The sequence below is a fragment of the Bombina bombina genome, chromosome 5 (assembly GCF_027579735.1).
Source record: "Bombina bombina isolate aBomBom1 chromosome 5, aBomBom1.pri, whole genome shotgun sequence".
Classification (NCBI taxonomy): domain Eukaryota; kingdom Metazoa; phylum Chordata; class Amphibia; order Anura; family Bombinatoridae; genus Bombina; species Bombina bombina.
The window spans coordinates 1,155,123,771-1,155,139,684 of NC_069503.1; the positions used below are offsets into that span (position 1 = coordinate 1,155,123,771).

Here is a 15,914-nt window from a genome sequence, read left to right on the forward strand (position 1 = left end):
AGGCCAAAACTGAAGAGCTCTGAGAATGGCAAGGAGTTCTAAAATATTTATTGGTAATCTCGCCTCTTGAGATTTCCAAACCCCTTGTGTTGTCAGAGATCCCCAAACAGCTCCCCAACCTGAAAGACTCGCATCTGTTGTGATCACAGTCCAGGTCTGCCGAACAAAAGAAGCCCCTTGAACTAAACAATGGTGATCTATCCACCATGTCAGAGAGTGTCGTACATTAATTCAGCATACAAAGCTGTAGAGGTCTCATGTGAAAATGAGCAAAGGGGATCGCGTCCGATGCTGCAGTCATGAGACCTAAAACTTCCATGCACATAGCCACTGAAGGGAATGACTGAGACTGAAGGTGCCGGCATGCTGCAACCAAATTTAAACGTCTCTTGTCTGTTAGACACAGAGTCATGGACACTGAATCTATCTGGAAGCCTAAAAAGGTGACCCTTGTCTGAGGAACCAAGAAACTTTTGGTAAATTGATCCTCCAACCATGTTTCCAAAGAAACAACACTAGTTGATTTGTGTGAGATTCTGCAGTACGCAAAGACTGAGCTAGTACCAAGATATCATCCAAATAAGGAAACACTGCAACACCCTGTTCTCTGATTACAGAGAGTAGGGCACCCAGAACCTTTGAAAAGATTCTTGGAGCTGTTGCTAGGCCAAATGGAAGAGCAACAAATTGGTAATGCTTGTTTAGAAAAGAGAATCTCAGAAACTGATAATGTTCTGGATGAATCTGAATATGAAGGTATGCATCCTGCAAGTCTATTGTGGACATATAATGTCCTTGCTGAACAAAAGTCCTTATAGTCACCATCTTGAAAGTTGGTACTCTTAGATAACGATTCAAAAATTTTCAGATCCAGAACTGGTCTGAATAAATTTTCCTTCTTTGGTACAATGAATAGATTTGAATAAAACCCCAAACCTTGTTACTGAGGAGGAACTGGCATGATTCCCCCCGAAGACTCCAGGTCTGAAACACACTTCAGGAAAGCCTGAGCTTTTAATGGATTTACTGGGATACGTGAGAGAAAAAATCTTCTCACAGGAGGTCTTACTCTGAATCCTATTCGATACCCTTGAGAGACAATGCTCTGAATCCATTGATTTTTGACAGATTTTATCCAAATATTTTTAAAAAACCTTAATCTGCCCCCTACCAGCTGAGCTGGAATGAGGGCCGCACCTTCATGCGGACTTAGGGGCTGATTTTGGTTTCCTAAATGGCTTGGATTTATTCCAATTTGAGGAAGGCTTCCAATTGGAAGCAGACTCCTTGGGGGAAGATTGAGTTTTTGTTCCTTATTCTGACGAAAGGAACGAAAATGGTAAGAAGCCTTAGATTTACCCTTCCCCCAGTGACAGTTGAAACTCCCTTCCCCCAGTGACAGTTGAAATAATAGAATCCAACTGAGAACCAAATAAATTATTACCTTGGAAAGGAAGAGATAGTAATCTAGATTTAGATGTCATATCAGCATTCCAAGATTTAAGCCACAAAGCTCTTCTAGCTAAAATAGCTAAAGACATGGATCTAACTTCAATTTTGATAATATCAAAAATTGCATCACAATAAAACGATTAGCATATTGCAGTAGGCGAATAATGCTAGATAAGTCAGAATCCAATTCATGTTGTGCTAAATTCTCCAACCAGAAGGCTGATGCAGCCGCAACATCAGCCAAAGAGATTGCAGGTCTGAGAAGATGACCTGAATATAAATAGGCATTCCTTAGATAAGATTCAAGCTTCCTATCTAAAGGATCCTTAAAAGGAAGTACTATCTTCCATAGGAATAGTGGTACGTTTAGCAAGAGTAGAAATAGCCCCATCAACTTTGGGGATTTTTTCCCAAAACTCTATAGATTTTGCTGGTAAAGGAGACAATTTTTTTAAACCTTGAAGAAGGAATAAAAGAAGTACCTGGCTTATTCCATTCCCTAGAAATCATATCAGAAATAGCCTCAGGAATAGGAAAATAAACCTGGAGAAACCATAGGAGGTTTAAAAACAGCATTTAAACGTTTTTTAGACTGAACGTCAATAGGACTGGTTACCTCAATATCCAAAATAATTAACACTTCTTTTAATAAAGAACGCATATACTCTATTTTAAATAAATAAGTAGATTTGTCAGTGTCAATGTCTGAGGAAGGATCTTCTGTATCAGATAGATCCTCATCAGAAGAGGATAAATTATGTTGTTGGTCATTTGAAAATTCATCAACTAAATGAGAAGTTTTAAAAGACCTTTACGTTTATTAGAAGGTGGAAATGCAGACAAAGCCTTCAAAATAGAATCAGAAACAAATTCTTTAAAATTTACAGGTATATCATGCACATTAGAAGTTGAAGGAACTACAACTGGCAATGTGCTAATACTGATGGATACACTAACTGCATGTAAAAGTTAACATGACAACTATTACAAATGACATTCGGCGAAATAATTTCAACAATTTTACAACAAATGCACTTAGCTTTGGTAGGACCGATGTCAGGCAGCAATGTTACAGCAGAAACTTCTGAGGCAGGATCAGACAAAGAGATCTTGCAAAATGTAAGAGAAAAACCAACATAAAAGGCAAAATTATCTATTTCCTTATATGACAGTTTCAGGAATGGGGAAAAAAAAAGAAAAGCAAATAGCATAGGCCTCTGATAGAGAAAAAATCAAGAGGCAAACATCAATGGGGTATTGAAAAAATGAAAAAGTTTGGCGCCAAGTATGACGCACAACGTAACGTAAACTTTTTGGCGCCAAAAATAACCGGAAATTACACACTTGCGTCACTAATGACGTAACCGTGTGAAAGGTCTTAGCGTCAAGTATGACGCCGGAAATGACGAAGTTGAGTCAGATGTATTTTTCTGCGAAAAAAATATTTTTGCGCCAAGAATGACGCAATAAAGTTTAGCATTTGACCCACCAGCGGGCTTAATGCCACCCAAAATTTGCAAGAAGTAGTCAATTGAAAAAAGACTAAACCCCAGGTAAGAAAAATTTTTCTATAAAAGATGTTTATATTACCCAAATATGAAACTGACAGTCTGCAGAAGGAAATACATGAACCTGACTCATGGCAAATATAAGTACAATACATATATTTAGAACTTTATATAAATGCATAAAGTGCCAAACCATAGCTGAGGTGTCTTAAGTAATTAAAAACATACTTACCGGGGGGCGTGGCCAAGCACCACCGGGAGAGGACGCATATTTAATCAGCTCCAGTTAGAGATCTCATATACCTTGACTTTTTCAGAAAACTAGCTAACAGATATGAGAAAATCTGATTCTATCACTTGCATGAGAAACTACTGATCAGGACAATATCTGGCTTTGTGGATTTTATTGAGAATATAAACTAAATCAGGCCAGTGAGGCCTATATACACAAGATCCTCGCCGCCCTCTCCCGGTGTGAAAGATACAACTACTACACAAAAGCTATCTATCAACTACAGGACTACGATGACTCATATAAAGAGAACTCAGGGGACCCTACAGGCTCTACTGCAGGGTTTGATACATCAGGCGGATGATCGCTTCTCAGACCTATCTGACACGCTGGCAGTGGTAATGGCGGGAGTGCCTTGTGAAACGTCAGATTGGTCAGTAAAAACCGACTCGCTTCACCAGACTTTGCCTCAGTGTGGCTCAGTCCAACACCACCGGCTCCTGTGGCCCATCTATCCCGACGCTAGCACAGAGGCTGTCGCTCAAACCCGGAACGCAGCTGTTACCATTAAAGGTCAGGACGACCTGAAGAAAGAGGAGGCTCCTTCTACGAAGTTGCCGGAGATCCCACAGCCCTCGGCACCACAGGCTCCTGCTACTAATACAGTCTACTTTGGACTATTACTTCGGAGCGACCAAGATCTGAGAGCGGCGGGAGCCTGGATGGCCATAGGGGCCGGACTACTACAGCGGAGAGCCATATCAATAGGCGCACATACACAAATAAAAGTCATCGCAGACGGCACAGTGATTCACCGCATGGAAGACGGAGTGCACCAGACCTTGGGCTGTGGTGAAGTTAAGCAGGTCTCTGCCCCACGGTTCTGGGTTTTTTCTGACTCAGTGTGGCACTCGGAGCTTAGTTTCGCAGCAGCCACTGGAGTGGGCTAGAAGATGGCCTTCTTGTGAGTTTCTGGCAGCTCAGTTCGGTTATTATGTCTGAAGAGATCAGATTGTATAGACAATACCGCCAGCTGCCTTAAGACAATATGTGCACTCAATTTCAATATATGCACACCAACAGACCCTTAATATAGTTTAAATTGTTATTTAGGTACGAGTTTTAAAAGAGACATACTGCTATTCTCTACATATGGGAAAAAAAAACCCAGCTTTATTAGTCTCTCTTCTTAGTCTAAGTCTACACAGAGTCTGCTGAACTCGGTACCTAAGAAAGTCATATTTAGATGCGTTTAATCATAGTATAATCCCCCTGTATATCAAGTGTTATATATATCTATATGTCATAATATATCTGGGTAAATGCTTTAATATACATAGATTATATAGACAAGACACTAGGTGTAAACCACTCCTGATAGGTTACTTGAGAAGGCAGATGCCCCAAGCAAATGTTTTTAGGATGGCATCAAATGTTTTAATGTCTTGCAAATAATTTTGTATATGTAACCTGATTCAGACGCCAGGTTTTTACTGTTGGGGCATTTTGGTGAATGATGACCAGTTTGATAAGAGTGCCCAACATATTGTACCTCATGCTTGTTTATTGGTATACTTCGGTTATGATATATTCCTTTAGCTGAATTAAAGTTTTGCTCCCCAGGTCTATTCTAAACTAGCAACAGGCTATAGAACTATTTGATGAAAAGTAATTATACACATGCTGCTGAATTCTCCAATACCCATATTGCACTTAAGCACTTGTTTATTTGAGTGGACTAGCTAAAATACTGGCTTAGCTTGTATAGAATAATCAATATGTCATACCCAAGTTTGTTCTTTAGCCTACACTAGCCATATAGGCAGAGGCACTCACCCCCTCTTACTGCTGTTATATATTGACCTGTTTACTATTAAGACTTGTGCCTTATGAGTACAACTTATGTAAAGGCTTATGCGCACTGTCACTTCAGGGCTGTAAAATTGAACTTCATGCACAGTCAGCGTAAATCAGAGACAATATACTTGTCATGGGGGAAAATATAGCACTGTTGTTAGATTATTTTAAGACTATTAAGTTTGATTAAGTTACTGCACTACAGTTATATATTAAATACTAACATGTATTGACACGTTTGGCACTCCATATTTATACACAACACTGCCACCTACTATATAATATTATATGCCACCTTTCAAGGCGATATCTGAGCGGGCTATCATATAGTATAAACAGTCAGTACACAAGCAGTTTATTACATAAAATCCTTAATATGCACTAGCTGCATTATTGAAGACTCCTACTTGCCGCAGCTCTCCCTATAATCCACATTAGACAGGGAATTGGCTGTATATGCAACTATGGTCTGGAGGCGGAGGACTAGGTAATATACTTTATGTACTTGCACTTCACATTGCCTTCCTCACGCCCCTACCTGGAAAACTTGTTACTACATTGTCCCATCTAAGAATAGGAATAGGCCACCTGCTCCCAAGTTCTAGCCTGTATCAAATGTGACTCTAGCGTTAACTGTTGTAAGGCAATCCTTCATGATGGTGACTGATTTGTATTTATGTAAGACTGTACTTGCCCATGCCCCTCCAAAGACCGATGTTGGACTTAACCCTGATACGCTACCCACCAAGTTCTTTATTGTATATACTCCTTGGTATACTCAGTTTCAGAGTTCTTGCTATTATGATATAGATATGATGTTAGTTATTGCATAATATTGATATTCATTCCTAACGTGCACTTTTATAACCCTACGGCCTTCTCTCCACTTTATCCCCCTTTAAGTATAAAATACCCATCTTCCCATAGCCCTCTTTCTCTTTCTCAGCTAATTAAGGAGCTAATACATTATATTTTATTTGTTTACCAATAGATTATTTAACTTTCATGTTTAATATTAAATCGCCCTTTTATATACCCCCATTATGCTCATGCATGACTAATAATACATAGATGGATAACACGGTGTCATAGCCTATCTACTTTACTATATGGACAAGACTAAGAGTCCTCACCAAGTTTCCTAAAGTACTTTCATATTTATATGGCTCCGCCCTCCACCCTCTCCCTACTATACATAGCGGTGCTTACCCGCTGAATCTCCCCCTCCCCGCCCCACTACATACGTATTCACGCTCCTTTTGAAGCTCTTAAAGAGCTAGACTTCTGGTCATCAGATATCTATTTTTTTTTTCTATATTCTTGGTCCATGGGGCCTAAAATTGGGTTTCTAACTGGCCAGCTATACATGATACACTATTAAAAAATGAGGTCTCATTAACCTTTCACCAATGTATTATATAGAGACCGAAATGTTTCGGTTAATTGTGTTTGTATTACGTTCTTTTGACAAAAAGGTGTTCTGTGTTTTATGTATATTTTATGCAAAAACCTCAATAAAAAATTATTAATAAAAAAAAAAAAACATACTTACCAAAAGACACCCATCCACATATAGCAGATAGCCAAACCAGTACCTACCTCCCTTTTCAGATCGACGATATACTCTCATATTCCATTACCTCTACTGATAACTGTTTCAGTACTGGTTTGGCTATCTGCTATATGTGGATGGGTGTCTTTTGGTAAGTATGTTTTTTATTACTTAAGACACTCAGGTATGGTTTGGCACTTTATGCATTTATATAAAGTTCTAAATATATGTATTGTACTTATATTTGCCATGAGTCAGGTTCATGTATTTCCTTCTGCAGACTGTCAGTTTCATATTTGGGGAATATAAACATTTTAAGAAAAAATTTTCTTACCTGGGGTTTAGTCTTTTTTTCAATTGACTACTTCTTGCAAATTGTGGGCGGTATTAGGCCCGCGGGTGCACCAAATGCTAAACTTTGGCGCAAAAAAAAGTCTATGACGCAACTTCGTCATTTCCGGCATCATAGTTGACGCCGAAACCTTACACACGGTTGCGTCATTAGTGACGCAAATGTGTCATTTCCGGTTATTATTGGCGCCAAAATAGTTTTCAGTTACGTTGTGCGTCATACTTAGCGACAAACGGTTTCATTATTTTAATACCCCATTGATGTTTGCCTCTTGCCTTTTTCTCTATCAGAGGGCTATGCTATTTGCATTTTTTCCCATTCCTGAAACTGTCATATAAGGAAATTGATAATTTTGCTTTATATGTTGTTTTTTCTTTTACATTTTGCAAAATGTCTCAATCGAATCCTGCCTCAGAAGTTTCTGCTGGAACATTGCTGCCTGACATCGGTTCTACCAAAGCTAAGTGCATTTGTTGTAAGATTGTGGAAATTATTTCGCCGAATGTCATTTGTAATAGTTGTCATGATAAACTTTTACATGCAGATAGTGTGTCCATCAGTAATAGTACATTGCCAGTTGAAGTTCCTTCAACTTCTAATGTACATGATATACCTATGAATTTTAAAGAATTTGTTTCTGATTCTATTCTGAAGGCTTTGTCTGCATTTCCACCTTCTAATAAACGTAAAAGGTCTTTTAAAACTTCTCATTCAGTTGATGAAATTTCAAGTGACCAACAACATAATAATTTATCCTCTTCTGATGAGGATTTATCAGATACAGAAGATCCTTCCTCAGACATTGACACTGACAAATCTACTTATTTATTTAAAATAGAGTATATGCGTTCTTTATTAAAAGAAGTGTTAATTATTTTGGATATTGAGGTAACCAGTCCTATTGACGTTCAGTCTAAAAAACGTTTAAATGCTGTTTTTAAACCTCCTATGGTTTCTCCAGGGTTTTTTTTCCTATTCCTGAGGCTATTTCTGATATGATTTCTAAGGAATGGAATAAGCCAGGCACTTCTTTTATTCCTTCTTCAAGGTTTAAAAAATTGTATCCTTTACCAGCAAATTATATAGAGTTTTGGGAAAAAATCCCCAAAGTTGATGGGGCTATTTCTACTCTTGCTAAACGTACCACTATTCCTATGGAAGATTGTACTTCCTTTAAGGATCCTTTAGATAGGAAGCTTGAATCTTATCTAAGGAAGGCCTATTTATATTCAGGTCATCTTCTCAGACCTGCAATTTCTTTGGCTGATGTTGCGGATGCATCAACTTTCTGGTTGGAGAATTTAGCGCAACAAGAATTGGATTCTGACATGTCTAGCATTATTCGCTTACTGCAATAGGCTAATCATTTTATTTGTGATGCCATTTTTTAAATGATCAAAATTGATGTAAGATCCATGTCTTTAGCTATATTAGCAAGAAAAGCTTTGTGGCTTAAAACTTGGAATGCTGATATGACATCTAAATCTAGATTACTATCTCTTTCTTTCCAAGATAATAATTTATTTGGTTCTCAGTTGGATTCTATTATTTCAACTGTCACTGGGGGAAAGGGAGTTTTTTTCTGCCTTCAGGATAAAAAACCTAAGGGTAAATCTAAGGCTTCTAACCGTTTTCGTTCCTTTCGTCAAAATAAGGAACAAAAATCTAATCCTTCCCCCAAGGAATCTGTTTCCAATTGGAAGCCTTCCTCAAATTTGAATAAATCCAAGCAATTTAAGAAACCAAAGTCAGCCCCTAAGTCCGCATGAAGGTGCGGCCCTCATTCCAGCTCAGCTGGTAGGGGGCAGATTAAGGTTTTTCAAGGATATCTGGATAAATTCTGTTCAAAATCAATGGATTCAGAGCATTGTCTCTCAAGGGTATCGAATAGGATTCAGAGTAAGACCTCCTGTGAGAAGATTTTTTCTCTCACGTATCCCAGCAAATCCATTAAAAGCTCAGGCTTTCCTGAAGTGTGTTTCAGACCTGGAGTCTTCAGGGGTAATCATGCCAGTTGCTTTTCAGGAACAAGGTTTGGGGTTTTATTAAAATCTATTCATTGTCCCAAAGAAGGAAAATTTATTCAGACCAGTTCTGGATCTGAAAATTTTGAATTGTTATGTAAGAGTACCAACTTTCAAGATGGTGACTATAAGGACTATTCTGCCTTTTGTTCAGCGAGGACATTATATGTCCACAATAGACTTGCAGGATGCATACCTTCATATTCCGATTCATCCAGAACATTATCAGTTTCTGAGATTCTCTTTTCTAGACAAGCATTACCAATTTGTTGCTCTTCCATTTGGCCTAGCAACAGCTCCAACAATCTTTTCAAAGGTTCTAGGTGCTCTACTCTCTGTAATCAGAGAACAGGGTATTGCAGTGTTTCCTTATTTGGACGATATCATGGTACTAGCTCAGTCTTTACGTTCTGCAGAATCTCACACAAATCAACTAGTGTTGTTTTTTTCGGAAACATGGTTGGAGGATCAATTTACCAAAAAGTCTCTTGATTCCTCAGACAAGGGTCACCTTTTTAGGCTTCCAGATAGATTCAGTGTCCATGACTCTGTCTCTAACCGACAAGAGACGTTTAAAATTGGTTGCAGCATGCCGGCACCTTCAGTCTCAGTCATTCCCTTCAGTGCCTATGTGCATGGAAGTTTTAGGTCTCATGACTGCAGCATCGGACGCAATCCCCTTTGCTCGTTTTCACATGAGACCTCTACAGCTTTGTATGCTGAACCAATGGTGCAGGGATTATACAAAGATATCACAATAAATATCCTTAAATCCCAATGTACGACACTCTGTGACGTGGTGGATAGATCACTATCGTTTCGATCAGGGGGCTTCTTTTGTTCGGCCAACCTGGACTGTGATCACAACAGATGCGAATCTTTCAGGTTGGGGAGCTGTTTGGGGATCTCTGACAGCACAAGGGGTTTAGAAATCTCAAGAGGCGAAATTACCAATAAATATTTTAGAACTCCGTCCAATTCTCAGAGCTCTTCAGTTTTGGCCTCTGCTAAAGAGAGAACCGTTCATTTGTTTTCAGACAGACAATATCACAACAGTGGCATATGTCAATCATCAGGGTGGGACTCAAAGTCCCCAAGCTATGAAAAAGGTATCTTGGATACTTGTTTGGGCGGAATCCAGCTCCTGTCTAACCTCTGCGGTGCATATCCCAGGTGTAGACAATTGGGAGGCGGATTATCTCAGCTGTCAGACTTTACATCCAGGGGAGTGGTCTCTCCATCCAGATGTGTTTTCTCAGATGTGGGGTCTTCCAGAGATAGAGCTCATGGCCTCTCATCTAAACAAGAAACTTCCCAGATACCTGTCCAGGTCCAGGGATGTTCAGGCGGAAGCAGTGGATGCGCTGACACTTCCTTGGTGTTATCATCCTGCTTACATTTTCCCGCATCTAGTTCTCCTTCCAAGAGTGATCTCCAAAATCATCATGGAACAATCGTTTGTGTTGCTGGTGGCTCCAGCATAGCCTCACAGGTTTTGGTATGCGGATCTGGTTCGGATGTCCAGTTGCCAGCCTTGGCCACTTCCGTCTCCTACTGTCTCAAGGTCCGTTTTTCCATCAGGATCTCAAATCATTAAATTTGAAGGTATGGAAATTGAACGCTTAGTACTAAGTCATAGAGGTTTCTCTGACTCAGTGATTAATACTATGTTACAAGCTCATAAATCTGTCTCTAGAAAGATTTATTATAGTTTGGAAGACTTACATTTCATGGTGTTCTTCTCATAAATTCTCCTGGCATTCTTTTAGAATTCCTAGAATTTTACAGTTTCTTCAGGACGGTTTGGATAAGGGTTTGTCTGCAAGTTCCTTGAAAGGACAAATCTCTGCTCTTTCTGTTTTATTTCACAGAAAGATTGCTATACTTCCTGATATACACTGTTTTGTACAGGCTTTAGTTCTTATTAAGCCTGTTATTTAATCAATTTTATTATAGCGTTTGGAAGACTTACATTTCATGGTATTCTTCTCATAAATTCTCTTGGCATTCTTTTAGATTCTTTTTATTCAGGATGGTTTGGATAAGGGTTTCTCTGCAAGTTCCATGAAGGGACACATCTCTGCTCTTTCTGTTTTATTTCACAGAAAGATTGCTATACTTCCTGATATTCACCCATTTTGTACAGGCTTTAGTTTGTATTGAGCCTGTCATTAAATCAATTTCTCCTCCTTGGAGTCCTAATTTGGTTCTGAAGGCTTTACAGGCTCCTTCATTTGAGCCTATGCATTCTTTGGACATTAAACTAATTTCTTGAAAAGTGTTGTTCCTTTTGGCTATCTCTTCTGCTAGAAGAGTTTCTGAGCTATCTGCTCTTTCTTGTGAGTCTCCTTTTCTGATTTTTCATCAGGATAAGGCAGTTTTACGGACTTCTTTTCAATTTTTACCTAAGGTTGTGAATTCTAACAACATTAATAGAGAAATTGTTGTCCCTTCCTTGTGTCCTAATCCTAAGAATTCTTTGGAAAGATCCTTACATTCTTTGGATGTGGTAAGAGCTTTGAAATATTATGTGGAAGCTACTAAAGATTTCAGGAAGACTTCCAGTCTATTTGTTTTATTTTCTGGTCCTGAGAAAGGTCAGAAGGCTTCTGCTATTTCCTTGGCTTCTTGGTTGAAACTTTTGATTCATCAAGCTTATTTGGAGTCGGGTCAGGCCCCGCCTCAGAGAATTACAGCTTTGTGGGCCTTTAAGAATGAAGCTTCATTTGATCAGATTTGCAAAGCGGTAACTTGGTCCTCTTTGCATACATTTACTAAATTCTACCGTTTTGATGTATTTGCTTCTTCAGAAGCAGTTTTTGGTAGAAAAGTTCTTCAGGTAGCTGTTTCAGTTTGATTCTTCTGCTTTTGATTTAAGTTTTTTTCTTTCATTTATGAGAATAAACTTATTTTTTTGGGTTGTGGATTCATTTTTTCAGCGGAAAATGGCTGTTTTTATTTTTATCCCTCCCTCTCTAGTGACTCTTGCGTGGAGTTCCACATCTTGGGTATTGCTATCCCATACGTCACTAGCTCATGGACTCTTGCCAATTACATGAAAGAAAACATAATTTATGTAAGAACTTACCTGATAAATTCATTTCTTTCATATTGGCAAGAGTCCATGAGGCCCACCCTTTTTATGGTGGTTATGATTTTTTGTATAAAGCACAATTATTTCCAAATTTCTTTTGTTGATGCTTTCTACTCCTTTCTTTATCACCCCACTGCTTGGCTATTCGTTAAACTGAATTGTGGGTGTGGTGAGGGGGTGTATTTATAGGCATTCTGAGGTTTGGGAAACTTTGCCCCTCCTGGTAGGAATGTATATCCCATACGTTACTAGCTCAATGAATTTATCAGGTAAGTTTTTACATAAATTATGTTATTTCTTAATATGTTAATCTTCCCCAAATATGAAACTGACAGTCTGCAGAAGGAAATACATGAACCTGACTCATGGCAAATATAAGTACAATACATATATTTAGAACTTTATATTAATGCATAATGTGCCAAACCATAGCTGAGGTGTCTTAAGTAATAAAAATCATACTTACCAAAAGACATCCATCCACATATAGCAGATAGCCAAACCAGTACTGAAACAGTTATCAGTAGAGGTAATTGTATTTGAGAGTATTTCGTCGATCTGAAAAGTGAGGTAGGAGATGAATCTCTACGACCAATAACAGAGAACCTATGAAATAGACCCCCGTTAGGGAAATCATCGTATACAATAAATGATACTCCCTTCACATCCCTCTGACATTCGCTGTACTCTGAGAGGAATCGGGCTTCAAAATGCTGAGAAGCGCATGTCAACGTAGAAATCTTAGCACAAACTTACTTCTACACCTCCATAGGAGGCAAAGTTTGTAAAACTGAATTGTGGGTGTGGTGAGGGATGTATTTATAGGCATTTTGAGGTTTGGGAAACTTTGCCCCTCCTGGTAGGATTGTATATCCTATACGTCACTAGCTCATGGACTCTTGCCAATTACATGAAATAAATAGACAACGCACAGGATAGAAAGTGAAGGACATAAGAAGCTGAACACTTACCTGTGAGGAATTGGTATCAGAAAGACATTATCCTGAACTCGCACTCTAACTCGTATCGGTGCAGGTAAAGATGGATTAATCACAATTCCAGGAGACTGCAGGACAAAGGGGAGCAGAAGGGTAATTGTGTAAGGCAGAAAGTCATGAGGTTCACAAAGTTATAAAGCATCAGAAGCACAAGTGGAACCGAGCAAGAATTAAATGATAGAGATTATAGATATTTAGATAGAAAATAACATTTAAAAAAAAGTTTCCAATTTACTTCTCTGTAGCATGCTGCCATCTAGTGCTCTTGCTAATGTATAACATTAGTGTATAACTGCTGCCATCTAGTGCTCTTGCTAATGTATAACATTGTTCTAAAACTGCTGCCATCTTGTGCTCTTGCTAATGTATAACATTATTAAAAAAAACTGCTGCCATCTAGTGCTCTTGCTAATGTATAACATTGTTATAAAACTGCTGCCATCTAGTGCTCTTGCTAATGTATAACATTATTATAAAACTGCTGCCATCTAGTGCTCTTGCTAATGTATAACATTATTATAAAACTGCTGCCATCTAGTGCTCTTGCTAATGTATAACATTATAAAACTGCTGCCATTTAGTGCTCTTGCTAATGTATAACATTATTATAAAACTGCAGCCATCTAGTGCTCTTGCTAATGTATAACATTATAAAACTGCTGCCATCTAGTGCTCTTGCTAATGTATAACATTGTTATATAAATGCTGCTATCTAGTGCTCTTGCTAAAGTATAACATTATTATAAAACTGCTCCCATCTAGTGCTCTTGCTAATGTATAACATTATTATAAAACTGCTGCCATCTAGTGCTCTTGCTAATGTATAACATTGTTATAAAACTGCTGCCATCTAGTGCTCTTGCTAATGTATAACATTATTATAAAACTGCTGCCATCTAGTGCTCTTGCTAATGTATAACATTATAAAACTGCTGCCATCTAGTGCTCTTGCTAACGTATAACATTGTTATATAAATGCTGCCATCTAGTGCTCTTGCTAATGTATAACATTATTATAAAACTGCTCCCATCTAGTGCTCTTGCTAATGTATAACATTATAAAACTGCTGCCATCTAGTGCTCTTGCTAACGTATAACATTATAATAAAAAGAAAATGTATGCTTACCTGATAAATTTGTTTCTTTTTAGACACGATGAGTCCACGGATCATCATCCTTACTTGTGGGAAACAATTCCAAAGCTAGAGTACACGGATGATAAGGGAGGGACAAGACAGGGAACAAACGGAAGGCACCACTGCTTGAAGTACCTTTCTCCCAAAAGCAGCCTCAGCCGAGGCAAAAATATAAAATTTGTCAAATTTAGAAAAAGCATGGAGAGAAGACCAAGTTGTAGCCTTGCAAATCTGTTCTACAGAAGCTTAATTTTTGAATGCCCATGAGCAAGCAACAGCCCTAGTGGAATGAGCCGTAACTCTTTTAGGAGGCTGCTGTCCAGCAGTCTCATATGCAAAGCGGATGATTCTCTTCAACCAAAAAGAAAGAGAGGTAGCCGTAGCTTTCTGACCCTTACGTTTTCCAGAGAAAATTACAAACAGAGAAGAAGACTGACGAAAGTCTTTAGTTGCTTGTAAGTAAAAATTTAAAACACGGACTACGTCCAAATTGTACAGAAGACGTTCCTTCTGAGAAGGAGGATTAGGACACAAGGAAGGAACAACAATCTCCTGATTAATGTTCCTGTCTGAAACAACCTTAGGAAGGAACCCTAGTTTAGTACGTAAAACTACCTTATCTGAATGTAAAATAAGGTAAGGCGAATTGTATTGCAAAGCCGAAAGCTCAGACACTCTTCGAGCTGAAGAAATAGCAACAAGAAATAAAACTTTCCAAGATAACAACTTAATATCCAAGGAATGCATAGGCTCAAACGGAGCCCCTTGAAGAACTTTAAGAACTAAATTCAAGCTCCATGGAGGAGTAACTGGTTTGAACACAGGCCTGACCCTAACCAAGGCCTGACAAAAAGATTGAAAATCTGGGACATCTGCCAGACGTTTGAACAGCAAAATAGATAAGGCAGAGATCTGACCCTTTAGGGAACTTGTCAATAAACCCTTCTCCAAACCTTCTTGAAGAAAAGACAAAATTCTGGGAATCCTAACTCTACTCCATGAGTAGCCCTTGGATTCACACCAATAAAGATATTATCTTATGGTAAATTTTTCTAGTTACAGGCTTACGCGCCTGAATCAAGGTCTCTATGACCGAATCAGAAAACCCCTATTGGAAAGGATTAAGAATTCAATCTCCAAGCAGTCAGCTTCAGAGAAACTAGATTTGGGTGAAGGAAGGGTCCTTGAATGAGAAGATCCTTCCTCAATGGAAGTCTCCAAGGTGGCAGGGATGACATGTCCACCAGATCTGCATACCAAATCCTGCGAGGCCATGCAGGAGCAATGAGGATTACTGATGCCTTCTCCTGTTTGATTCAAGCAATGACCCGAGGAAGAAGAGCAAACGGGGGAAATAGATATGCTAGGCTGAAGGACAAAGGAACTGCCAGAGCATCTATCAGCTCCGCCTGGGGATCCCTGGACCTCGACCCATATCTCGGGAGCTTGGCATTCTGACGAGATGCCATGAGATCTAACTCCGGCCGACCCCATTTGAGAATCAGGTTGGAGAAAACTTCCGGATGGAGATCCCACTTTCCCGGATGAAAAGTCTGTCTGCTCAGAAAGTCCGCCTCCCAGTTGTCCCACTGGATTATCTTGGCTACCTCGTCATCGCTAAGGAACTCCTCGTTCCTCCCTGATGATTGATGTAAGCCACTGTCGTTATGTTGTCCGACTGAAATCTGATGAACTGAGCCAAAGCCAAC

General features: G+C 39.0%; 1 protein-coding gene across 1 annotated transcript in view; it reads right to left on the bottom strand.

Annotated features, from left to right (window-relative positions):
• The window catches only part of TONSL (tonsoku like, DNA repair protein), a 388,651-nt gene that overhangs the window by 132,415 nt on the left and 240,322 nt on the right, over positions 1-15,914 (bottom strand). The window contains exon 18 of the mRNA XM_053715495.1: positions 13,043-13,137. Within this exon, the coding sequence (XP_053571470.1) occupies positions 13,043-13,137 (95 nt within the window). The remainder of the gene's footprint in view (positions 1-13,042; positions 13,138-15,914) is intronic.